This window comes from Styela clava, chromosome 14 (genome assembly GCF_964204865.1).
Source record: "Styela clava chromosome 14, kaStyClav1.hap1.2, whole genome shotgun sequence".
Taxonomy (NCBI): Eukaryota; Metazoa; Chordata; class Ascidiacea; order Stolidobranchia; family Styelidae; genus Styela; species Styela clava.
The window spans coordinates 18,379,845-18,404,865 of NC_135263.1; the positions used below are offsets into that span (position 1 = coordinate 18,379,845).

General features: G+C 33.9%; 2 protein-coding genes across 3 annotated transcripts; both read left to right on the plus strand.

Moving 5' to 3' along the window:
• On the plus strand, window positions 1-17,353 carry LOC120341030 (1-phosphatidylinositol 4,5-bisphosphate phosphodiesterase gamma-1-like). Of its 2 annotated transcripts, XM_039409452.2 has the most exons (32): window positions 3-347; window positions 708-857; window positions 1,328-1,421; window positions 2,506-2,547; window positions 2,781-2,865; window positions 3,232-3,353; window positions 3,787-3,838; window positions 4,232-4,324; window positions 4,682-4,800; window positions 5,346-5,431; window positions 5,755-5,875; window positions 8,351-8,436; window positions 8,519-8,601; window positions 8,679-8,739; window positions 9,013-9,083; window positions 9,159-9,287; window positions 9,813-9,976; window positions 10,249-10,458; window positions 10,861-10,992; window positions 11,199-11,373; window positions 11,577-11,743; window positions 12,111-12,207; window positions 13,047-13,107; window positions 13,324-13,478; window positions 13,952-14,060; window positions 14,833-15,045; window positions 15,140-15,288; window positions 15,403-15,517; window positions 15,597-15,755; window positions 15,937-16,025; window positions 16,108-16,280; window positions 16,601-17,353. In XM_039409452.2, exons 1-32 carry the CDS (start codon window positions 128-130, stop codon window positions 16,644-16,646), a joined length of 3,828 nt encoding a protein of 1,275 aa, XP_039265386.2. In that variant the 5' UTR covers window positions 3-127; the 3' UTR covers window positions 16,647-17,353. The 2 variants fall into 2 exon arrangements, with proteins under 2 accessions (XP_039265387.2, XP_039265386.2); XM_039409453.2 differs by lacking the exons at window positions 15,937-16,025; window positions 16,108-16,280; window positions 16,601-17,353 and having other exon boundaries at window positions 1-347; window positions 15,413-15,517; window positions 15,597-15,735.
• A 1,288-nt stretch (window positions 17,354-18,641) lies between these two features.
• On the plus strand, window positions 18,642-20,736 carry LOC120341072 (uncharacterized). Its single transcript, XM_078119714.1, has 5 exons — window positions 18,642-19,091; window positions 19,329-19,456; window positions 20,036-20,123; window positions 20,206-20,285; window positions 20,401-20,736. The coding sequence occupies exons 2-5, from the start codon at window positions 19,335-19,337 to the stop codon at window positions 20,516-20,518; spliced, it is 408 nt and encodes a 135-aa protein (XP_077975840.1). The 5' UTR covers window positions 18,642-19,091; window positions 19,329-19,334; the 3' UTR covers window positions 20,519-20,736.
• The last annotated feature ends 4,285 nt before the right edge of the window (window positions 20,737-25,021 follow it).

Sequence of the window (25,021 nt, forward strand, 5' to 3'; positions counted from 1 at the left end):
GGACGAAATACACCTTCGTCGTTTCCGGTTTGAAATAATGAGTCCTCAAATCGCAGCGCACTACAAATACCCTATGAATATGTGTCTGAAATTTTCCTTTTTGTGCGTATAGTTTTTGTCAAAAAAGATGGAAGTAGAAAATAGTGATTCGTCAGTATTAGGTATTCCGAAAGTCAAGTTTCATGATGGAAATGAGTTGGAAAGTGTTTTAAGAAGAATTGAAATGGGAAATTTGATGAAAAAATTCAGCGCAAAAAAGACACGGAGCGAAGACTGTACATTTCAAGTAAATCTACTAACCCGCTGTATGACTTGGAGTCGCCGAAATGGAATTGCTGAAGGATCAGGTACTTCGCAGCAATGTCAGGTTCTTTTCAAAAAAGTCGCAAAAAAGTCGTTTGTACGTGTAAGCTGACATAATACGTGTAAATTTATTGTAAAGGCCGAAGTAGGTACAAGTCAATTGATTCAGTACAAGTTATTAGGTCTGCCCATAAGTTCTAAAGTAGTAATGTTTGAGAATTATTTTGTTCAAATCGTTTGTGTGTATTGAGAATCGAACCTGCTGGAACACAAGAACAAATAAGATATTGACCAGAAAATTAATAGCCCATTACCAAATGAGATTTATTTGAACAAAGAACCCAATGGCCAATCATGAGACACTTTCCTCTCCAAATGTAAAAATTAAATCTATTATTTCACAGTCAACATCAGAGAAATAAAAGAAATTCGGAAGGGAAAAGTTTCAAGAGATTTTGAAAGACTGATTGATGAATCTCGACACATCGACCCCGATATGTGCTTTATCATACTCTATGGTCAGGATTTTACGTTAAAATTGATGTCAATTGCAGGTTTGAAGATATTAAATCATTCTATACAATTCATATGTTGAAGAAAAACTTTAAATACCTAATTTTACTAATTATAATACTGTCCATAGTGAGTCGCTTCGAATAAAAAATTGCGAGTTATATCACAGTGCATAACTTAGATAATGTACTATGTAATAAGAAAATATTTGCATAGCCTAAGAGGCTAGTTTGTGTGGAGGTTACCTTAATTATACAAGTTGAAGAGTTAAGATGATGAAAATTTCAATCATACTCATTTTGTTTGTATTATAGGAACGTAACAATATGCTATATAATATTATATTACGTTCGTACCGCAACCTAGAAAATTTAAAGTATATTTTTGATGATTGCATTAATAAATTGTGATGAATTTTGTTAATAAACGCTTCGTTATTATGGGATGTACATGGATTGGCTATATCTTACATCACGGAAAGCCCTTTTCCACTTATAAAATCTTCTTTTAGCCAACAATCCCGAAGATGTTGATGTCTGGATTAAAGGGCTTTCTTATCTTGTACATAACTCAGTCACGGCTTCGTACTTCTCTCAACTCGGATGGTCAGTCATAATCCTATGTCTTTTATTTTATTATTTGAAATTATTATGAAATTGCAGCATCAGTTACTGTATATCAATATTTAAAAATTGCCTATGGCGTATTAACATTAACAGCACATGCGAAGAGGTATTATTATACAATTCATCCACTCACACACATATACTGTATATAAAGTTAAGTGAAACCACACAATTTATATAAATAAAAACAGAATATTTTAGACAAGGCCAGACTAATTCTGTCTTTATGGGCTACACTTTTTAGAAGGTATAAGCTTCTATAAATTGTGTATTAAGCTAATTGTATATTCCAAACAACGACATATTGTAGGCATTCTGCTAAAAACAATGTTATTTCCTGTATGGGAATCATACAGTATCCTAAGATTGGTGATAGCGAATTTGCATCTTTGTATATTTGCACCAGTAACCCGCGTCCTAGAGATTTTCACCCGCATATTTTTAGAGCCATGCATTTGCCCACCGATTTTATCACCCACATATAAATTGCTCTCGCGGATAATCGCACTCAATGGACATTTATACGCACATACATTTGCACTCATGGACGTTTGCAGCACGCATATTTGCACTAATAGACATTTGTACCCTAAACATTTCCACCCATAGACACTTGCAACTACGGACATTAGCACTTGTGGACGCAGGTGTAAATGTATGTGGGTGCAAACGCCTGGCAGATGTACTGTGTGCAAATGTTCGTGGGTATGAATGTACGTGGGTGCAAATGTCCATTAGTGGAAACGTACTTGGGTGAAAATGCTTGTGGATGCAAAAGTATGCAGGTGCAAATTTCCTGGGTTCAGTTTACGAGCGCAAATGTACAGGTTGAAAAGATAACGGTGCCTGTTCAATACAATTTGAAGTCTTCTGCCCTGAACGAACCCCGTACATTCAAATGGCGACACCTGTGGCAACGCAAATATTAATCATGGGTTATTACCATCCTTACATAAAACAGATCAATCTATTTGAATTAGAATGGTACAATTTTCGAAATATTGTGAATGTTTATCGCTAAAGGTACACATGCCTATTGTTTTAATTTGTTGTTCATTTACAGGTGGCTCCGGAGAGAATTCGAGCAAATTAACCAACAGAATTGGTATGCTACTTTTTTATTGTTTCATGAAAAATTCTTGGTTTAATTATCAAGTTTGGCATGGGTTTGGGGGAAAGTACTGAAGATGAATTATAGCAGACGCTTATCTGAAGTTTGCTTGGGGATTACTTTTCATTTTTTTAAACTCGAGAAGTATTATTTTACTTGGATCTGACACCATATTTTAACGAATGCAATGAAAAAACTTTCTACAAAAAATGTATATGATTTTGCAGTGTAACTCTACGGATTGCCAAGGCTTGGTTACCAACCGTGAATGCAAAAAATTTGTCCACGCGGGCTTTGAAAGAAGTATTTCAGGTATACAGTGTAACTGTTTTGAACTGCTAAAGATGACCAGCAGTTTTGGAATTGACTTATTTCTTGCAAGTCAACACGCGTTTTTAAAAAAATGTGTCGTTTGCACTTAATCAACTTTTAATTTTTTGTTTAAAGTTATTTTAGGAAGGAAGGTTGTTTTTATGAATAATTAACTGAAACTAGATTGTATAACATTGGTTTTAAGAAAAATTTGTCGGAATCTAAAAATTTGCAAACAAATTAGGATTTAGTTAATAAAAAAGAAAACGCTTAAACTGAATTGATTAGATATGAGCTAATCCAAAATAAAGAGTTTTAAAAGATGGGGTCCTTTGATATTTTAATTTTATTTGTGTATTTATGAAGGTTGCTGACATAAATGAGAGCGGAGAACTTTACTTTGATCAATTTATCTTATTTTATAATGAAATAATGTTAAATGGTCAAATGGATATCGCATTATTCTTACAAGAATATTCATCGGACGGGTCAGTATGAGTTTGATCTTTTGTGATGTTTTTTTGAAAGACAGGAACACTTGTTATATAGAATACTATTTGTTGATGACGCGAGATGTCAACACATTATATTAACATATCTGTTCAATAGCTTGTTTGTAGATCCGGATTTTGTATGTCGCTCATAGCCCAAGACTGGATTTTCTGAATTTCTGAAAGATCTTTTTTATCTGACATTAAAAATATCTGAATATAGCAGGATCCGATAACATTAGAGCAATACCGATCGCTTTCTGAGGTAGTCTTTGTTGGGGTGAAATAGAATAATCAAAAGTTTTGGTTTCCCCTAAAGGAAAGCTCCATATGACTGAATAACTAACTCATCCTCGAAGGCCCGGTGTTTGAATTAATTTGGAAAATAACTGTAATCACATATAACGTGCTTAAACTTTTTGTTTTGCAGTTATCATTTCAATGCACAAGATTTTCAAAAATTTCTCATCATCGAACAGAAGGTATATTTACATTTTTAAAATGTGTGAAAAAAGCAATAGCTCGAGCAAATGTTTGAATATTTTAAAATATATATACCACACATGCATTTTATCTTGATATGTCGTGAAAGAAAAAATCGAACATGATTTTTTCAAATAATCAAAATCGACCACTCCATGATTAAAGTTTCAATATTTGAATAATTTCACATTAGTTTGTCAGTCAACAATTTTCTACGAATTTTCACCTTTATATATGGCAATATTGGGTTGTTAGAGGGTTTATTTCAGGTATCAAAGTACGTCATTATTCAATTCGTATACTCAATTCTGAAACTAAAAAAAGGCTGTTTTATGTGCGGAGAATTTGTTAATACCAAGGAATTTGCTATAGGTCATCGTTTTTGTTCTCAGGACGATTGGGCTCAAGATATCAAAAATGTTGAAAATTACATGAGATCATATTTCCGATGTAATCAACCTGAAGTTTGTGTGTCTATTTCCGAGGTAAACTGTCTTATACAATATTTTTATCAATGTTCTTAATTTTTAATTGCTTATAAATATGAGCTATTTTATACACATCTCATGCCAGTTTTTCATCAACCACTTTTTTGTGTTTTCGTGTCACTGCAACTGCTATTCGATTTCTGAATCCTGTATAATTTATTGTATCGTAAAATAATTATGGTAACTTTAAGTGAAACTACAGCCTTACAATTCAAATAAATGTTACTTGCTTGGTTCTATTTCATAATACAAAACGATAAAGCAATTGATATGCATAAAGATGATAGTGCATGAATTTTGGATAAAATAGAAGCCTTACAGTAAACAATGTAGCAATTTTAAATATAATTCCAGGCACTGAGTTATCTCTTCAGCAAAGAAAATTGTGTGTGGGATTCCGCGAAAATGAAGTTGAAATCGGACACATTGAATCAACCTTTATCTGAGTACTGGATATCCTCATCTCATAACACGTAAGTCACAGAAATAGTATCATTTTACTTTCATCCATGGAAAGAGTTCTGCTGCTCACGAACTTAAATGTATTTCTGTGACGTTTCGACCGACCAAAATCAGACTTCCTCAGACAAGCAGTTTACAACAATGCTTGTCTAAGGAAGTCGAACTTTGGTCCGACGAAACGTTACAGAAATACATTTGTGTTAGTGTGCAGCTGGACTCTTGAATCATTTAGGATAGTTATCTTTACTCTTGCTGCAGAAATGCAGTATACGCATACAGATCCACTAGCATGAAGGATATAGGGGCATATATATTGGAAAGATAGGAAGTTAGTCTCGCGCAACCCTATTCAATTTTACTTCATGATGTTAAAAAGAATTATCGAGGAACAACTCTATTATTTTTCAAGCTATACTAAAAAATCTTACTCAATAATTCCACAATTTCCGAACACCGAAACATTTGACTTTTTATAATGCCAGCATATTAAATTAATATGAGTAATTTTGCAACATTTTTTGATCATATCTGACAAGTTCATCCGACATTTTTCTAGCTATCTGACTGGTGATCAATTTAGCAGCGAATCCTCGTGTGAAGCATATGCAAGATGTCTTAGAATGGGATGCAGATGTATAGAACGTAAAATGATACTTTCACAATGTTTTGATGAAATTAATACAGATTTAAATATTTTGTGCCTGCACTGTTTAAATATTATAATACTTTAGATATTAATCTAGGAATTATAGATTGTGTGACCGCATCGTTTGAACTTTAAACAAAAGCAATAATTATTTAAACAATAAAAAAGTTATGGATTTAGTCATATTGATCAGGAATCGATTATAATTCGGTATATAATGGGCTTTACCAAGATGTATCATTATATATTACCATTTTGAATATACTTACTGAATATTTTTCATTAATGTGATATTTTTCCATTTCAAACTTTATAAAAGTGGATTGTTGGGACGGTCCAGATGGAATGCCATGTATTTTTCACGGACACACTTTGACGTCAAAGATAAAGTTTATAGATGTTTTAAAAACTATCAAAGAACACGCATTTGTAGTATCTGAGTGAGTACCAGTAAATATATTCATAATAATTTTTATTTTAGAAAATATCTACAAAATCCAATTTTCTAGCATTGTAAAGTTATTTATTTATTTGATTTCATTTCTTTCGTGTCTATTTATCTTGGAACGATATTTAAGCATTAGTTTAGTTGAAGTTCTCATCACACAAACGCATTTCGGCCGTATCGACTTTTTGAAAAAATGTAGTTTTTGATAGCACTTTTTAAATTATATGTTTGTATCTATACAGGGATGGCCAATACCGAATAGTTCACTATTCCGAATACATTCAGGCATTTCATATTTGCAGATTATTGCAGTATATATTTTGCAGTATAGTGGTATCGGTGATGGATTTGAATAATCGCGCAACACAAAATCATCCTAGTAAAACGCCCATCACTTTAAATATCAACCATTATCCAAATTATTTGCCAAAAAGCGGGATAAAGTATGAGTTATTTTTCCGACTTGTGACAATTTTTTATACGAATCAAAAAATTTTTATATTCGGAAACTTTACCACACATTTTAAGTCCGCAGATCGCCGTTGTATGTTTGAGTAATAATACTTTTATTATTTTATAAATATGAAAATAGGAAGCAAAAACTATTTATAATCGGGTAGTTTACCACACATTCTAAGTCCACAGATCGCCGTTGTATTTTGTAAATACAAAAATAGGAATCAAAAATTAATATTAATCGCGAGTTTGCCACACAATTTATGTTCACATATTGCCGTGATATTGTGCCGAATATAATTAGTTTTTGATTCTTATTTTCGTATTCAGGAAAAAATTGTCACAAGTCGGAGAAAGAATTTATACTTTATCCCGCTTTTTGGGAACTAATTTGGATAATGGTTGCCATTGGTTTGTATTTAAAAGTATGGACTTTTTACTAGGATGATTTTGTGCTGCGTAAAATATTTGAATCCATGACTGATGCCACTATTTAAAATGCCTTACCGTGTTAATTTAGTTCTATTATCATAACTCAAATGTTGGTAAATCGGGCAGTTTACCACATATTTTAGGGCACAGATCGCCGTTGCATTTTAGAATTATAATGGTTTTATTATTTTGTAAATACGATTCCAAAATTAAATATAATTGGGCAGTTTACCACGTATTTCATGTCCACAAATACTCGTGTTATTTGGTATTAATACTTTCATTATTTTCTCAATATGAAAATAGGAATCAATATTTAATAATATCGGTCAGTTTACCACACATTTTATGTCCACAGATTGTCCATACAACCATGAGTTACGTTGAACGGAATTAAATTAATTCGACATGACATTTTAAATGCTGGTACCAGTCATGGATTGGATTATTTTGCGCAACAAAATCCTGGTAAAGGATCGATACTTTTAACTATCGTTATCAAAATTATTTGCCAGAAATTATTTTCTAATAAATCAACTTGTTTTTCCAACTTGTGCCAATTCATTGGATATCGTAACAATGACGGCTATAAATACCGTATTTCCCGGCTAATAAGTCCACATGGCAAATAGGACGATGTCCATTTTTAGCACTCAAAAACGTTTTTTTTCCATATAGGCCTCCAATAAGACTGGTAGAAAAATTGTGTCCCTGTGATATGCGCTAATAATTTTATATGTTTAGAACCAGATCATGTTAGTTTGGTAGAATCATACTCACAGAATTAACTAATATTAACAATTGAGCGGTAAATTTAAGTTGTAAAGCGGCAATCATTTTGGACAACCTATTAACTCGAATGTTAAAATAATTTTGGAATGTGATAAATACTACACTGTACGTCCACGGGTTATTTCACAGCTGTGTTTTCCCGTCCCTGTCGTGTTCTGCTGAATCGGCAAAACGAAAGGGTCACAAATCATTTTATCTCGGCGGCCATGTTTCTCTTACAAGTAACGATAACCGGCCTGCGATTGAATATCATGATTGGCAGACCCTAAGACCCAAATATAAGGTTACACAAATCATGCTTGAGAAGACTAATAAGCAGGCCACATAGAAATGAAATTGGGCCTAGAAAAGCGGTAATTGTCAATTTTTCGACGTGATGGAAATGAATTTGTAAATTAAAGGACTCGTAGACGAATGTCGGCAATGTCCACCCACGCAAACGTGCAAATGTGTCGCAACACTATGAGACGTACGATCGCACAGAATATGAACAATCAAAGTGCCGATTCTATTTCATCGTCATTACAATACGTGAGACAGCGTAAAAAGTCGTTTGAAGAGTCCCGTAAAACGAAACACCACGTTTACGGCGAAAAGTGACTACTATTCGGAATTATTCGAAAACCAGCCGAAAAGGTATTCGAATACTATGATATTCGAATATTCGATTCGTTTTGGACAACCCTGGTATCTAAGTAATCAATTTTCTACTAAATGTAAGATTGTTATCTTCACTGATCTACAATTACAGGACATTATTTTTTAATATTATTTTCTTGCGTTGCAGCCTACCAGTCATATTGTCAATTGAAAACCACTGCAAACTTCCTCAACAGCGACATATGGCAACAATGTTTGTTGATGTGTTTGGAGGTGAATATATCGAATATCTTCAATTTTGCGATATAGAAATTTACCACAACAAATTGCTAAAACTTCATTTTCTTATTGATAGATATGATGGTAACACAGCGTTTAAAGCCGGAAGAAACGACGCTACCAACTCCAAATCAGTTGAAAGGCAAAATAATTATTAAGGTATTGTTATTTATTAAATAACTAGACTGGTACGTTGTAAAAAACATATATAATTAGTAAAATGCTTTTTTTCCCAGCACAAGAAACTTACTGATGATAATAGGTTGAGCGAAGTTTGGCGAAGTGACAGTGATGCAGGTAACACGTTACCGTGAATTATAGTGATAATAATATTATAGCATTTGTTATTGGACAAATTAATTATTGCATGTCCTGGCAATCCGTAATGTAGGCAGAATACGAGGAGTCTAAAAATTGATTGTTATTCTATAACCAAAAGTCATTAAGTCGCTATTGACCACTTATGTCAAATAAAAGATATCAATCTTATTTGTATATGTTAGAAATAGAGTATAACGAAATCCTGGAAAAATGATTTGAATTAATTATTCATTCCTGTTATATTCCCAGGAAACGAAAGCATGGATATAAGCAACTCTCAAAAGAATGGGTTACTTTACATGGAGGACAAAGCTACCAAGGTAATATCATATTCACAACTGTTATGTGACTATGCTAATAATTGATTTTTATAATAAATTAATAAATTTTCAAAGGAATGGATATTACATTATTTTGTTTTGGTTGAAAACAAATTGGTTTATGGCGAAAGACCAAACTTCGGTTTTGACGATACCATTGAAAACCTAGAGTCTAACAACCATGGGAACGATTCGTCCAAAAATGTGAGTGAATAAATAATTGTTTTAGTTAAACAAAAATTGGTTTTTGTATTATTGAGATTATTTAGTGTCACATACGCAGTTACAGCGATATTACGATCGTCAATTTCGCAGAATGATGAGAAAACTAATACACCCCACAAATAACAAAAGGATACTACCTCTTAGATCAGGGGGGAGGGAGGGGGGGGGGGGGTCGGTTTTTGGATCAGCGGCGATAAATTTTGCCTACCTATACTGGCGGGCAATGTATGTATGACGTATAGAGTTACATTTTATGAACAATGTTTACAGTGTTACAAAAGCAACTATGGAAAACAATAAACTTCGTACCAAAACTAAATTAAACCGCAATCTCAACCAATCCTTTGAGCTATTTTTTACTAAAACATCAAAATTTGGTTTCAGTGTGGTCGTGGCAGCACCGCGCGGACAGATTGAATTACCTAGCGGGATGGATTTGGCCCGCGGGCCGTTCTTCGCCCATGTCTGCCCTAGAAAGTAATGAAGTTTTCTATTTTCTTTCAGTTGACTTCTGCAATTTCTGAACTCCACTATTCTGAAAATTGGTATCATGGATCCAAAGATCGAAGCTCAATTGAGAGGCTGCTGCGAGAATATGCTGGTCCTGACGGCAGTTTTGTAGTTCGAGATAGTTCAACCTTCATTGGAAATTACACTCTTTCATTTTGGTAACTTAAATAAGGCTTTCTTGCGTTTGGTATTAAGTTGATCAACTAATTATTTGTGCTGATGGATGACAAGATAAAAAAAAAGCAGTATTCGAAAGAGCATGAAAAAATGTCTTGACTGTCATACCACTGAAATATTATATTTAACTGTAGCTTTTTCAGTATATAAAATTACACAAATCAGATATATTTGATAATTTTATTTATATGATCATCCAATCTTAAAGTAATAGTGAATAAAGGGGTTATGCAAAATTTTTGTTTTATGTCAGGTTCAAGGGAAGAGTTCATCACTGTCGAATTCATTCCCAACAACTGGTCGGAGGTTTGATAGAATATTATCTCGTATCAGAAAACCATTTCGACAGCCTTTATAGTCTTATATGTCATTATCTTCACGAGCCTCTAAAAAACGAATCGATTGGATTCGAATTGCTTCTTACTGATGCAGTACCACAGACAAATGCCCATATCAGCAAAGGGTGAGTATTGATATAACACTGGAAAATCTGATTAATTTAGTTACATTAGATGAAAGACTTGTGAATAGGGGGAAACGATAACTGGTTTTAGTGAGTGTGGATGATATAAACTCACTAAACGTTGCAATGTGCCTGAATCTCGTTTTCGCCAGTGCCAAAATAACCTCGACAAGGTATACACAAATGAGTACAAATCACCTAACTACTTGGATGCAAGAGCCTGCACAAAATGTATAAAAAATGATGCAAGAATTGACTCTCATTGGTAATTGTTTTGCGAAATGTTTGGTAAAATTCTCGCCAGTAGAATATTCGTGAACAAGTGTATAATTTTGAAAATGGTTGTCGAGCAGCCACAACTTACCACAATGCTCAAGTTAATTTCGATACATTCATGTATAGATGGTACTACGAACACCTTGATCGTTCCACCGCAGAAACTATTTTGATGCGCATGGATAAGGATGATGTATTTCTTGTTCGAAAAAGTGGTAAACGTGAACTCAACACAGTCGGTTACACCATATCTTTCAGGTTATTGTATGTTCACTAATAATCATTAAAAATTCACTCGCTGTAAATTTATTTTTATTTTAGTGATTGGAAAGAGAAGAGATATTCTGTAGTCAATGTTTTAAACTTTCTCAGGGTATTAGACCAGGTTGACATAGTTTAGAAAAACTTTGCACTTGTATCTAAACCATACATGATGATTACGAAACTTTTTTTCAAATTCTCAGAGCAAAGGGAAATGTTAAACATTGCAAAGTTGACGTGGATGGAAGATTGTACAGAATCGGGAATGGAAATTTCGAAACTTTGTGTGACATCGTCATATTTTACGGAAAGAACTCGCTTTATAAAAACACGAAGTTGAGATATCCTGTCACGAGGGAAATCATCGAAAGTTTACAAGTGAATATTTAATATTATAGGGACTATAGGTTAATATCCATATCGTGTGAAAAAATTTACATGTGTCCATTTCGTTTGCAAAACGGTAACTCAATTTTTGTGAGTTGCGATGAGAAGTACAAATTAAACCTGCGTTAATATTTATATATATATATGTTCTTTTACACAGTGGAAATGGCAAAATAAATATTTTGTTGTTTTAGGATGCAGAGCTATATGAGCAAAAAAACGGAAATTTGGTCTATGTTCAGGCAAATCCATTCACGGTAACTGTGAAATCACTTTTCGATTATCATGCCGATCGTGAAGATGAACTTTCATTTTGTAAACATGCCATAATTTCGAACGTAGTAAAGGACGATGGGGGATGGTAAGATATAAGATTCTTGTTATCGTCAAATTTGAAAGCGGTACTCACATCTGAGATCGAACAAGACCAACGCGCAGGAATACAAACGACCGTTTGGCAATTGCGTCTCAACCACTTGTTCGTACACACAATGTTAGTTAGTTTGTCTTGCGTAAATGTACTATACAATTTTTTTTTATTTGTCCAAAACATTCTTTGAGAAAGAACCCAGTCTGCAGCGTGAATTACAGACCGACAGAAATTCTAATATTCTACTGAATTGTTTTTAAAATATTAGGACCTCGTAAATGCGAATTGAGTTCTTATTTTATACTTGCCCTTCAACGCAATTTTTATGCGGAAAAGTAAAACCAGTTTTGAACTATAGGTGGCGCGGAGACTATGGTGGAAAAAAAGGAGCTTGGTTTCCCAGTAATTTCGTTGAGGAAATCCTATCACAAGAAACGGCAAACGAATCAGAAAATGTGGGTTTAACTCTAATTATATTATACTTACTCTCTGATACTATGCAAATGTACTAATTACAAATTTTGTGTGGTTTTTCCAAATGGTGGAATGGCTCTGCTGAAGTAGTTGTATATTGTAGTCTATTCAGTCTAAGTCATAAAAGTAATTCACGAAGTATTGGATATACTTTCAACATAAAATTTGACAAACGACGATAGACGGAAGCTGGTCTTGTCGATTAAAAACATTTGTGGGGGTAAAGCTTCTTCCGTTATTAGAAGTGTCCATACCGCTCGTTTTGCTAAAATGTTGTTGTCAGTCTTGATGTAGGGACGACGTATTGGGGTAAAATTGCTTTAGTCTCAAGTAATGTGTCAATGGATTTAGATTTGGGACGCTTGTCCATCATGTTGTTCAGAGAACTCGTTGCTGGGCCTCACCAGTTACCGGTAGCGATTTGTATGCGACGACGAGTCATGCCTGTCAGCCTCATTCGCCAAAGTTTAGCAGACTGATACAATAGAATACACACTGGGAAACACGAACATGAAAACGAATAAGATAAATGGTGACATGTAAGAAATTTCGCGCCACACTGCCGTTGAAAATATGGTTATCTCACCCCGATATAGTCTCCTTGACACAGTTATGTGGCCGTCGAGTCCATATATTTGCTCGGTTGTAACTTTCATGAAACTAGCCGAGTAAAGTCATATTTCGTCGATAAAAACAAATTTTCGAGCTCAGAAACTTTAGATTTGAATAGATCATGTAATTCTTCAGTAACAGGGCTGACACAAAATCTAAGATTTTCTGGGATTTTTATGTAAGTCTGACGATTTAGTAATTTAATTAGGTTGTGAATTTGCTCGGAGAGTTGCAAAAAGGATGGATTGATCTTGCCAGGGCGACAGTTGGTGAGTGTTTATAAATAATTTCAATGCTGTAGTAAATTAAACCAGTTATTTCACAGCGTTCTCACAGGCTTTTGCCCAATAAAAATTTCCGATTCCACGAAAAAGTATTGATATGATTGTTGCAAGCACCGCGGAAGCGGCAAAATATTTCTGACATATGTTTCTTTTTCGATAGTAATATAAGTAGACTGTGGTTGACACAAACATGTTATTCAGAAAATGTACCAGCTGGAAAAGAAATGCGGAGATTTCATTTTCGTTTGAAATGCGCGGGACATTTGTCTGATTACGATCTCGCTGCGGAAACTAACGAAGACATGCTATCCTGGATTTACTATGTAAAAGAGGCAATTGAGAAAAACGATAGCCAGGTACTATACAAACATTCTTGCTATATGAATCTAAGCATTAAATTATATAGCCTGCAAACCCGCGTCCATTTCTTTCCAAATATCTGTACATTGAATTGAAGAGAATCATTACCATACCATTACTTGTAATGGCTATAACTAATTATACTTACAATTTGTAAGCGGTCTTGATTTTCAATTTATATAATGAAGAAATAAAATATTTCTGAAATAAAAATATTCGTGAGTTAAGGATAATCTTGGGAGAAAATATCCATGAATTCAAATGACCGCGGGTGTAAATGTACTTGAGTGAAAACATCTGTGGGTGCAAATGTGCTGTCATCTCCATATATATAATTATTATAAACTTGTACTTGAATTGAGTACTCGTAACGTTTCTTTTGAAATACGGAAACATTAATTTTGTCCGTTACTGCACTGCACTACATCTATGCCGATGTGGTTTAAATGTGCATATGCCTTCACTTCAGACAAAGAAAAAGAAAGACATTGAGATACACAAAAGAATCGCAGTTGAAATATCCGATCTTGTTATCTATTGCCAACCAGTTGCTTTTAAAGAAGAGAGATTCACTAAACGTATGAGGTCTTTCCTACACCTGTACAAACTTTATCTTACATGAAACATCCCCGGAGTCGGACTCCATTTACTCCATTAACTCGTTCCTGACTATGTATAAATATTATTATTATTGTTGCTGTTTTGATTAAGCCATATCTTGTTTTATCTGAAGAAGTTAAGTTACTTGATATTTCGTGGAAAGAGATTATGTTATTTTTATGTATAAATAGTAAAGCTTTATGTTTTAATCTAAATATAAGCAATTCAGTAATCGTCCAAAATCATATTTTCCAAAACAGTAGATGAAATGATTTTATCTAGCTTTTATATTGACACAATAATTACATCTAAAAAAAAGTATTTTCTTGTTATCTTTTGCCAACGAGTTGCTTTTATAGAAGATAGATTTACTAAACGTATGTGGTCTTTCCTACACCTGTAAAAACTATATCTTACATGAAACATCCCCGGAGTCGGACTTCATTTACTCCATTAACTCGTTTGACTATGTATAAATAAATAATAAAGCTTTATGTTTCAATCTAAATATAAGCTTTTTCAAAACAGTAGATGAAATGATTTTATCTAACTTTTATATTGACACAATAATTACATCTGAAAAAAAAGTATTTTCAGTTGTTTTTCATTTTTACATTTTAGTTTCAATTTAAAGCATTTATGCTCTGTATAGTTGTAGTCCTAAAGTGCATCTTACTGAGTGCTTTACTTTTTGCGTTTGGTAATTTTGAACATTGCCAAGTGCATTTTGTTAGACATGTTTATTTTTAGAGAATGGTTCCCCATACGAAATGTCATCTTTTCCCGAGAACAAGGCAGAAAGACTTGCATGCCGGGAGAAAGCTCATCAATTCATTTCATACAATCAACGGCAACTTTCAAGAATATATCCAAAAGGAGCTCGAGTCGATTCGTCTAATTATAATCCGATTCCAATGTGGAACTGTGGATGTCAGCTTGTTGCGTTAAACTTTCAAACTCCCGGTAACGTATCACAGTTTTTTATTCAAAGGATTAACTATTGATTCTAAAAATAATAAAATAAAAAGTATTTCATATATAAGTATTTTCACTTCAGATAAATCAATGCAGTTAAATCAAGCGAGATTTGCTGAAAACGGCCAATGTGGATTTGTTCTCAAACCATTAATATTTTCTGACTCAAATTACAATCCGTATCTGAAAAACCATCTTCTTGACGTTGATCCACTGGTAATTAACGTACAAGTACGTATTTCTTTTTTTATATCTGTGAATAATTTTTAATATTCCAACAAATATTATAATTTTTTTGTTTGTCTTCGATGTGAAGCACATTTAAAAGAGGATGACTTGTTATAGATTATTGCAGGACGACATTTGCCAAAGTCTGGGCGAGGTATATCTTGTCCATTTGTTGAAGTCGAAATATTAGGATGTGAATACGACTGTCAGAAATTTAAAACAGCAAAACAAGGCAAGAAAAATATGTGTTTTGTTTAAAAGGATGTGCCTCATACAAAACCATCGACTTTAATGAAAGTATTTTTAAACAGATGAAAATGGGTTAAATCCGGTATTTCAAGAATCATTCGAGTTTGCAATTCACTGCCCAGTGCAGTCTTTAATACGGTTTGCAGTTTTTGATCAAGATATGTTTGGAGATCCCAATCTTATAGCTCAGTGTACCTTGCCAGTGCGTTGTCTAAGAACAGGTTGGTAAATGGGCAAATAAGGTTATTTGTCATAATTTTTTCTATGAAGAACTCCATTCCCTTGGCAAATTTCTATCAAAACCAGAGTGTACACGTGTCTTGTTAACTGCAGAACAAACTAACATGCTGGTTTGAAACATTATATTGATATTTTCTAATTTCTCTATTCTATTGTTTTCAGGATTTAGATCGGTGCCATTAAAAAACCTTTTCAGTGAAGAATTAGAATTGGCGTCGTTATTGGTTCACATTGCAATAAGAAATTTGAAGGTGAACATTTACGAACGCACGTTCTGATTTTAGTACCTCAAATTGAAAATTTTAAACTGACATTTTTTATTCTGACGTTCAGAAAGAAGATGAAGAGTTATACAATACTGTTGGGGAATTGCGTGAAGCAAGTAAAGAGCTACAGCAAAGTCTTTCGGCACTTGACCCAAGCAGTGAAGATTTTCAAATACTGAACAAACAACTTTGTGAAATACAGAAACGTATTTTTTCAGCAACCGAGCAAATGAAAGAAAGGTTTTGAAGCCGTTTCTCTTTCAATTTATTTAATATAACTACATAGATACATAGAAAAATTATATGCATGTATACAAATAAAATCTGTTGCATTGAACTGGAAATAATTTTTGCTTCGGAGTATGCACGTATGCACGTGCCATGCATATGTTGTTCATACGCCTTTCTATACTCATTTTCGTCAATTGAATTGAAATAAAACAGTATTAGTAGTCATTACATAGCCATTTTAGAAGAAGGAATCGAACAGAAGTAATCTCCTTTTCGGCATAATAATCGATTTTATTCAACTTCTATTTGATCATATTTTCTCATTTCAGAAACATTGAACAGTTTCGTTCTCATCGTTCTAATCCGAAAGTTTAAAATACAACACGGTAACGATATGAACCTTCACTGAAGTCGCCAGTTGATGATCAAGATTGCGACTGTTTTTCGATGTTGCAATTTTCAAAACTCGTATTTACAGTATGACAAATGACATTTGAACATAGTCTACTCAAGTTTTGCCATTTTCTTTTTCATTCACGCGCAGTACTCACTCAGGAGTAAAGGAGCAAGGTATGGGATATGAATGAAGTGCCAAGATTTATTGAAAATATATATTAAATATATCAGTTCATGACACGAGACTTGAAAACTGTTTGGATAAAAATGATCATGGAAACAACTATAAGCTATAACCAGTTGATTATATGTTTCATACGTTATGGGTGAAAGTGTTGTGGACGTTTGAAGTTATTTTAATCCGTTCGCTGGTTCTTTACGACTAAGGATCTCCTGTTTACGGCCCCGGAAAACATTATTTAAACAGAACATTTAAACTCGGGCTTGTCAGTATGACTTATCGAGTTGTTACTTTGCCCACGACTAGACTAATCTTTGCTAAACCACTAAGAATGCGTTTGTTTATCAAACCGCAATCCAATTAAACATCGCTGAATAATGAAACGAACAGCAAACAAAACTGTTACATAAGAGATTTTAGTTGATTTGAATTTCATGTAGTTTGTGGATGAATTTTAAAGTGATTTTTACTTAAAATGCAATTGAAAGAAAATGTTGCCACCGTTCTTGTTATTTTTTGTTGCGGACTTGGGCTTACACAGACCATATGCAAAAACAATAACAAAGATACTTGTAAATGTGATTTAGTTAACGGGTCCGGAGTTATTGATATCACGTTTGGAAATACAAATCTGACGGCGTTGTAAGTAAGACTTTATTTTTTACTAAGCCTAAGATTATAGTTATATATCTTGGATATATATATACCATGGATCAATAGACAGCCTATAACTTAGCGAATCCAGGTTGACTATTCAGGTTGAGAAGTGGGTACTCCCGTAGGGTGTGTACCCGGTTAGGGTTGGGTCATAATTTCATTCCGATTTTCTTTATTTTAGTTCTATTACGAGTTCGGGCACTGTCTGTGTTGGCCAAGTGAATATACCACCTGTCCATAGGTTCCAGTCCCTTTACACAACTTGATCTAAAGAAGTCGAACAAAATTAGAAACCTCCATATTGATACACACACTTCTGGAGCGCCGAAATGTGATCTCAAAATCCGGAACGCTTCCTCATTGTATTATAATATCGTCACGCTAATAACCAAATTGCGTAAATCATTTTTTGCAGTTTTGAAAAAAACGTAAAAAACTTCCTAACGATATTGTTATGCCCTCGAGAGTCAATAATTTGCCATGATTCAATTTTTTGATCGTAGCCGGATTTAAGTTAATTTGTATGACGCAGTTAAGTGACGTCATAATGGCGCACTGTGACTTAGGCAGAAATCTGTCTATGACTTGGGAACACACGCAATTTTGCAACTTTACTATATTCACCAGTCCTGAAAACTTAACATTCTAAAAACGAATGTAATTCTCAGTATCTGCAATGTCTAATCCCCAAAACAGCTAATCAGTCTCAATTACATTATTTTTTATGTTTAAAAATATATATTTCATCAATATAACACCTTCTGCACACCCACCGAAATAAGACTAAGATTAAATATAAAGAATAAAACAGCAATGCATCCAATATAAAAGCCAACCAAGGTGAGTTGGACTCGGACAGTGAATATCACAAGTGCACGTCTTCCTATACTGTAGTATTAATTCAAATTAATTCGCGCTAAGCCAGAATCCGAGATGCAAAAACACGAAAATATTTCGCCGAGGTAATTTTGTCTTTGTGACGTCACAATAATGATAATTCATTATGACGAAACAATTGCATAAATGTGCATGTCATACTAAATTTCCTTTTTTATGGGTTTCGGAATTCTTAAAATAAAATCTGAGTTAACAGGCAGGTGCGCAGCATTACATAAGTACCTATTTTATAAAAAAAACTCAAAATCGCCAAAAATGACTTACGCAATTCAGTTATTAGCGTGACGATATGCTATTAGTCTACAAAAGCTTTTTATCTACAGAGCCTTCGATACACTTCTGACAACATTGAAGTTCCAGTGTAAAAAGTCCAGTGATCTTTTACAAAGGAGGCTATTCGAATCCATTACCCCTTCTAACCGACTGCAAGACGCTTTGTTATTTTTGGTTCTTTCTACGCACTTTTTGGATCTTGTTTGCTGGCTATGTTGTCAAAAAAACTGTATTACGCAGAATCATGCAATATTCTAACTAACATACAAAGTGTACGGATGTATTAAAACAGGAGCATTTTACAAATATTTACCTTTAGATATCACAGACCAAATCCACACGGAGGTCCTTATGTCTACGAGTATAATCCTTGTTACGAATTCACGTCTATCGAGGGTTCAGTATCTGGACTTGCGGTAAGGCCAAATGTTAAGTTTAATAATCTTCTTTACGTTATACGGATGTTAATTTTATTATCTGATAAGAAAAAATCATTTTCAGGAGTAGCCATTTTGGCGATAGTAACATTAGTGGCTTGTAAAAATTGAACCGGATATTTTTAAATTTTTATGACGATATTGCACAGACGCTCCAGTATCGGGAGTTACTTTTACTCATTGTACGTGCCTCAGTAATTTATTATTATATTTCAGACCATCATGTATAGCGAATATCTGCATAATTATTATGATCTTGGTAAACAAAAAAACAGTACTTGGAAACTTGACAAAAACGGATCTCTGGTTGTGTTTTACACGTCGAACCAGTATGTAAGCATTTTGTAAGTATAGTTTCAGTTCTATACCCACAAGTATATATGCGGTGTTGAAGAGAACTTGGTCGGATCAAAAAAATATATTTCATTAGTGTCGTGTTGATGAAATGTCAATATTGAAAACATATTCAATTTGCTATAAATCCAGCTGTAAAGAATTGTAAGTTATTCAGGTTATATTTGTGTGAGTGTACAAGACTTCAGAATCAGATAGAATAGATAGCAGAAAAAAGGTATATATATATATAAAGATAGTCTCTCGTAAATCAAACCAACATCTATGAAATTTTTATGTTGGTTATAAAAAGTAAGATTATGATTTTGCATACACGTAAAACCGCGAGGCACCAAATATCGCAAAGTAGGAATTGTTTTTTGAAATATCGCTTTGTGTAATTCGCCCGTGAAGAGAAATGGTCTCACACTTCCAGCATATTGCGACTCGGATCAATGATGTAAATTCCAGTATATCGCTTAATAAATCTTAGATATCTTTTATTTATCTATGTCTTTGTAATCCTATCAATACAAAAAAGCATCAATGATATGATCATATTTAGTACATAAATATATTTTTATATCAAGAACATTCACGGTGAAGATTGTGTGTGATCCACAGGCCCGCATTGACAACATCACAGCACTGGGTTTTGATTCAACAATCGCCAATCACGTGAGTAGAAAATTTGGTGCGGAGTTTGGAAAATTTACATAAAGAGGCATAACATAAATAAATCATGTATTTCAATTTACAGAACTTCATACTTTCTGGGCCTGCATTATGCCCGAGAAAAGAATACGGAGTGATGGGCGTAGGATACTTTTCAATAGTTGGGTAAATTATAATTTACATCCATAATGGTCAAAATAGGCCACAAAAACTTTGAAGAAGGAATCTATGTTATGTTTTGTCGTTATTAAAATGTTCTTATATTTATTTTTATCTTCAGAGCAATTGTTTTATTATCCATTTACATGGTTGCTCGTCTCTCACGCAACAACGCAAATGCAGATGAAAGCAGCAATGATTTTGCATCAGATGGAAATTCTTGGTTCTCCTCTCTATGAGAAGGAGATATCCGAAACATGTCATCAAATTCATTCTATTACGTGCACTTTCATAACAATATAATATGAAAGTTCGGGTTTTGAATATTCTAATTCCCTTTAATTAATATGTAAAATCTCACAATGTACGTTCTCTAATGAAACAACTGCTTGAGTTGTGACCAACTGTCCTTTAATACTAGGCTTGCTTACTTTAGCTATTCATTAGTATTTTCATCTTATTAAATATTTTTTGATTGAAGCATATATATATTTTGTTTTGAAATATTTATTTTTAAGTAAGTCGGGAATTATGTAATAGGCAGTTCATTCCATGTCGATCAATATGCAGAAGTATGAATTTATTGGTGGCAGTAGAGATTTCACCAACGCAAATATATATATATACCTCTAATTGCTGCATTGCGTTCACATGCTATTTTTCGCTGCAGCTGGGCTACTTGTTTTCTGTTGCATATAGTGAGCTACTCACAGCGTTATTTTTAGCGGTTTCAGTAAAAATGGTATGACAAAATTTAACGCACGTAATACAGTTCGTTTAAAATATAGTCGAGTTGGTGCCCAATCGTCGCCGCCCAATTCCGAGAGACTACTTTTTTTATCCTATTTGCGGGAATGAGGAACATCATTGGATAAGGTCGACATCGCACAAGGAATATATATATATATATATAGAGAGAGACTGGCTATTTAATCCTTATTCATCATTAAAAATGTTCGCGCTTCCCCTAAATGCTTTGCTTGTAAGGTAAATTAAACACAGGGTACAATTTGTACCCTAAAAGAGCAAAGATCAGTAGTTTTTGAATGTTTAGGGCGTGTTTCAATAAATGTCCCCGAATTACCAAGAAAACGTAAATGAGCGTGGCTTTGCAAAAGTTTTCTCACCACAGAAGGCACGAGGCCACTGCCCATCTCGTTGAATATATTTGTGAAAATTCCAAATACTTTCTAATATATTTAATGAAAACCAATGATGTTAATACCAATCAATTGGTATTTCAGAGACACATAAAACGATACTTGATTAGATTGAATTATTAGAAAAGGAATTGAGAATGTTGAAGTTTGCAAATAAATGGGGTTAGAAAACAAATTATCGCTTATCGAAGTTACTATAGGGTTTCATCGATAATCTCAATTTTGTGCGTTCGATGTCGTTTTTTTGTTGTATTCAAATATATTTGACTATAATAAGTGTATTACACGTGCTTTACATTACTTTTAGGCAAAAAAAAAACTAGAAATTATTGATTCATGATGGTGAGGGTCTCGAAATCGCCATAATTATTAAGCTGTCTTGCGATAATTTATTGTATTAGCACCACCATTAAATCGAACCATCACCTGAATAATTAACCGTTCTTTAAAATGAAATATATTCTTTCAAATATAGTTACCATTTTTAGAAGACTTTTACCATTACAAGAAACTTTTCCCAATAAATGCAATATTTCGTGTTCTGATGACCGTAAGTTGCATAATTATATAATTGAAACTGGAGAACAAAGGGAATGAGGGTGGAAAACGAAATAACTCGGCATCGTCAGGAGTGACTCAGACTTGCCGTACATAACCGTGTTCTAATTCCTACGTTGCCACAAGTCTCAGCAACAAGTTGTACCCCATTTGTTTAATTAGGAATATTAATATAAATCAGTACATAAACATTTTTTTTTATTTAGTTGGTAATCTTGGGGATAATACAGGGCTTGGCATTTCGTTTCCGAGATAATATAGCGAAGAGTATGTTACGTCTGTTACTCGTGAAAAATGATTAGGGTGCTCGCTGCACATGAAGTCTGTGCATTCCTTCTATAATATGCAGTCAGAGCAAAGAGTGTGTGTTTGTATAAGCAAATGTACTGAAAGCAAGGTTACGCGCATCCCTCAAAAATATAGAAAATATTCTCTGAGCAAAGTTACAGGAAACAAATAAAGTTGAGATAACTACTGATACTACACTGTTTTTGCACCTTTTGGCAAGGTTTATAATGCGTTTTGACGGTGTTTCATTGTTTTCACACAATTTAGCAAGATAATCACGGCGTAGAAATAAGAATTGCTATTAGTTAGGACTGCAACACGAAATAAAAACTTCATCCCAAAACTTAGATTTTGAAATGTTTGTTTGTCGAATACAAAATTTATCACGATCGTAAAATTTGAATTATTCGTTTGCTGAATATGAAAATATTTACAAAACGTCAAATTCCAAAACTTTGTTTGCCGAATATGATACATATTCTTTACAGCTATTTGCAAGTTCACGAAATGTTTTGTTTCTGCACTTTACATCGTTCAAAAGAATATGAGACAAAATAAGCATATGGTTTGCCTTGAAGTGGTGGAAGTAACGGTGTCGTAGCAATTGTGTTCATCAGACATTGGGTAAAAATTACTAACATGGCGCAACATAGGGCAAAATTGTGATGACGTTATTATCACACGAAGAAACGAATCTCATACAGCACACCGGGATATTTGAAATAAATAAAAGTAAATGTTTTCTAGCGGAAAGTTTAGTATTTTAGCACTGAAAATTTCAAAGCGATTCCTCCAGTAATCAAAGAGAAAGGCGTTTTTTCTGTTACAAAGAACAACAACAACATAATAACAAAACGAACGTTATGTCCACTAACGTGTCCAATAATGCAGATTGCAGCCAGCCTTGCACATAGGATACGACGGCAAAATATATGACGTGAAAAAGTAAACACATAAAAGTTTGACAAGCCCTAGCGGTCTAGATTCACGTTGGATGGATTTGTATATTTGAAGATTGGAAATGTAGTTATGATAAGTCTCCGCGGTCATTTTCTCACGGTGTTTCGTATTTCCACTCTGAACAAGGCTTTATGGAAACTGTAACTCTTACGTAAAAATCTGGAACTTGCGGCTTTGGTAGGAATATACTGGGAATATACTGCTAGACCAAGCAGGATTCAAACCTAAAATACTTCCACAACAGCCGTGTATACAGGCAGGATGTGTGGTAACTACATATGCGTGTTATTTGGGTTTTTAAAAAAACTCGAATTCTTCTCAAGATCCACTGCATATTTTAATTTGTCTCCTGTTCATTTTCATCGGTTCATATATCACTCGATTCTTCACTTTTACGCTGTAAATTGAGCAAGTTGACATTCGAGATGTCTATTTTTATCTCCACGTTTTTGCCAACGGATAAAATTACTTACCTAGAATTAAAAGAAAAATTGGTGATTGGACAACTATTTTGATTTATAAGTTTACGGCAGACAATACTTCCCACTATAGTACACTTTAATTACTCATTGTTTTTGAGATGTGTTTAACAACTGATTCATTTCAGCATTTTAACCCATTTTTCTTATATGTGTGATAACTATGATAAAAATACATTCGGGTATTATCGATTGTTTGAGCAAAAATTTATTTAATCTTAAAAGTATTCTAATATATTAGGAGGAAGTAAAAATCTACCACAAAGGGTTAATTCATACTTTAGAAAGGATACCTTAGTCCATATTATGCACCATTTTTACGGCGATGAACGAGATCCGTCAAAGACTTAGGCTGAAGCGAAATGTTAACAGGAAAACATGTTTCTGCCTGTGGGCCCAAACCACTTTGCGGGGACCGTTTGCAAACGCGTTGACCACTACACTATGGAAAGACATCAGAATCGGTTTTAAGCCGATTCGACAAACCACGGGTTTATGCGTTTCTCTATGTAGAAGTCAGCACGTTCGCCTAACACGCGAACAATTATTGTTAAGTCTCCCAAGAGTATTGTTCATTATAAAATGACCCACCGGCGTATACGTTTCTGTAGTGTAGTGGTCATCACGTTTGCTTTACAAACGGCCCCGAACGCGAACGGTCCGCATCGTTTTAAAAATTAGTATTTATCTAGTAGTTAGTGTTGGGAATTATTTGAAAATTAGAATTTCTAGCGCAATCTCCTTTTTTAACTTTGAGTGGTAGCGAGGGTGATTATTTTTTGCCCTAAAATCCGAAATTTTAAAACGAACCATTTTATGGCATTCAAAGTAAGACACAAAGTGGTAGGGACGTCTCTTTCAACATTATTTTGCTCTATTCTAGAGCTATTCACTGATAATTGGCCGTTTCGGGGCTTACTATCAATTCATCCTCCAAATTAATCATCCGATTTGGCAAAAATGCGCAATTGTATAGCCTGAAGAACTCCGCGATGAAGTAAGTCTATAAAAGGGATTTTGACGTAACGTTAAAAGCATCCGTCATACGTCCTATAAATAAAAATTGGGTTGCCAAATTTTGCGCTGGCTACGCTCTTACCGATGTAAATAAAAAAGTCAGTTATTACTGAAAACATCAATTCTTATCGATACTTGGAAGTATAAGATTGGGATTTGAAATTTGAAATTTGGGAAAACAAAAATGGAAAAAGTTCACACATTCATTTCTTGTAGAAACTAAGCATAAAGAACAGACAGGCTATAAATGGGATGTTTTGTACAAAGCTTCCACCAACGC

What these genes read in the sequence shown, in the direction of transcription:
- LOC120341030 (XM_039409452.2), top strand. Translation starts at nt 128, where the DNA reads ATGGAAGTAGAAAATAGTGATTCGTCAGTATTAGGTATTCCGAAAGTC. An exon ending in CACGCATTTGTAGTATCTGA is followed by an intron (nt 5,876 to 8,350) that starts GTGAGTACCAGT and finishes CTTGCGTTGCAG; the next exon opens with CCTACCAGTCATATTGTCAA. An exon ending in TGGAGGACAAAGCTACCAAG is followed by an intron (nt 9,084 to 9,158) that starts GTAATATCATAT and finishes AAATTTTCAAAG; the next exon opens with GAATGGATATTACATTATTT.
- LOC120341072 (XM_078119714.1), top strand. Translation starts at nt 19,335, where the DNA reads ATGTATAGCGAATATCTGCATAATTATTATGATCTTGGTAAACAAAAA. An exon ending in AACCAGTATGTAAGCATTTT is followed by an intron (nt 19,457 to 20,035) that starts GTAAGTATAGTT and finishes TTTTATATCAAG; the next exon opens with AACATTCACGGTGAAGATTG. An exon ending in ATTCAACAATCGCCAATCAC is followed by an intron (nt 20,124 to 20,205) that starts GTGAGTAGAAAA and finishes TTCAATTTACAG; the next exon opens with AACTTCATACTTTCTGGGCC.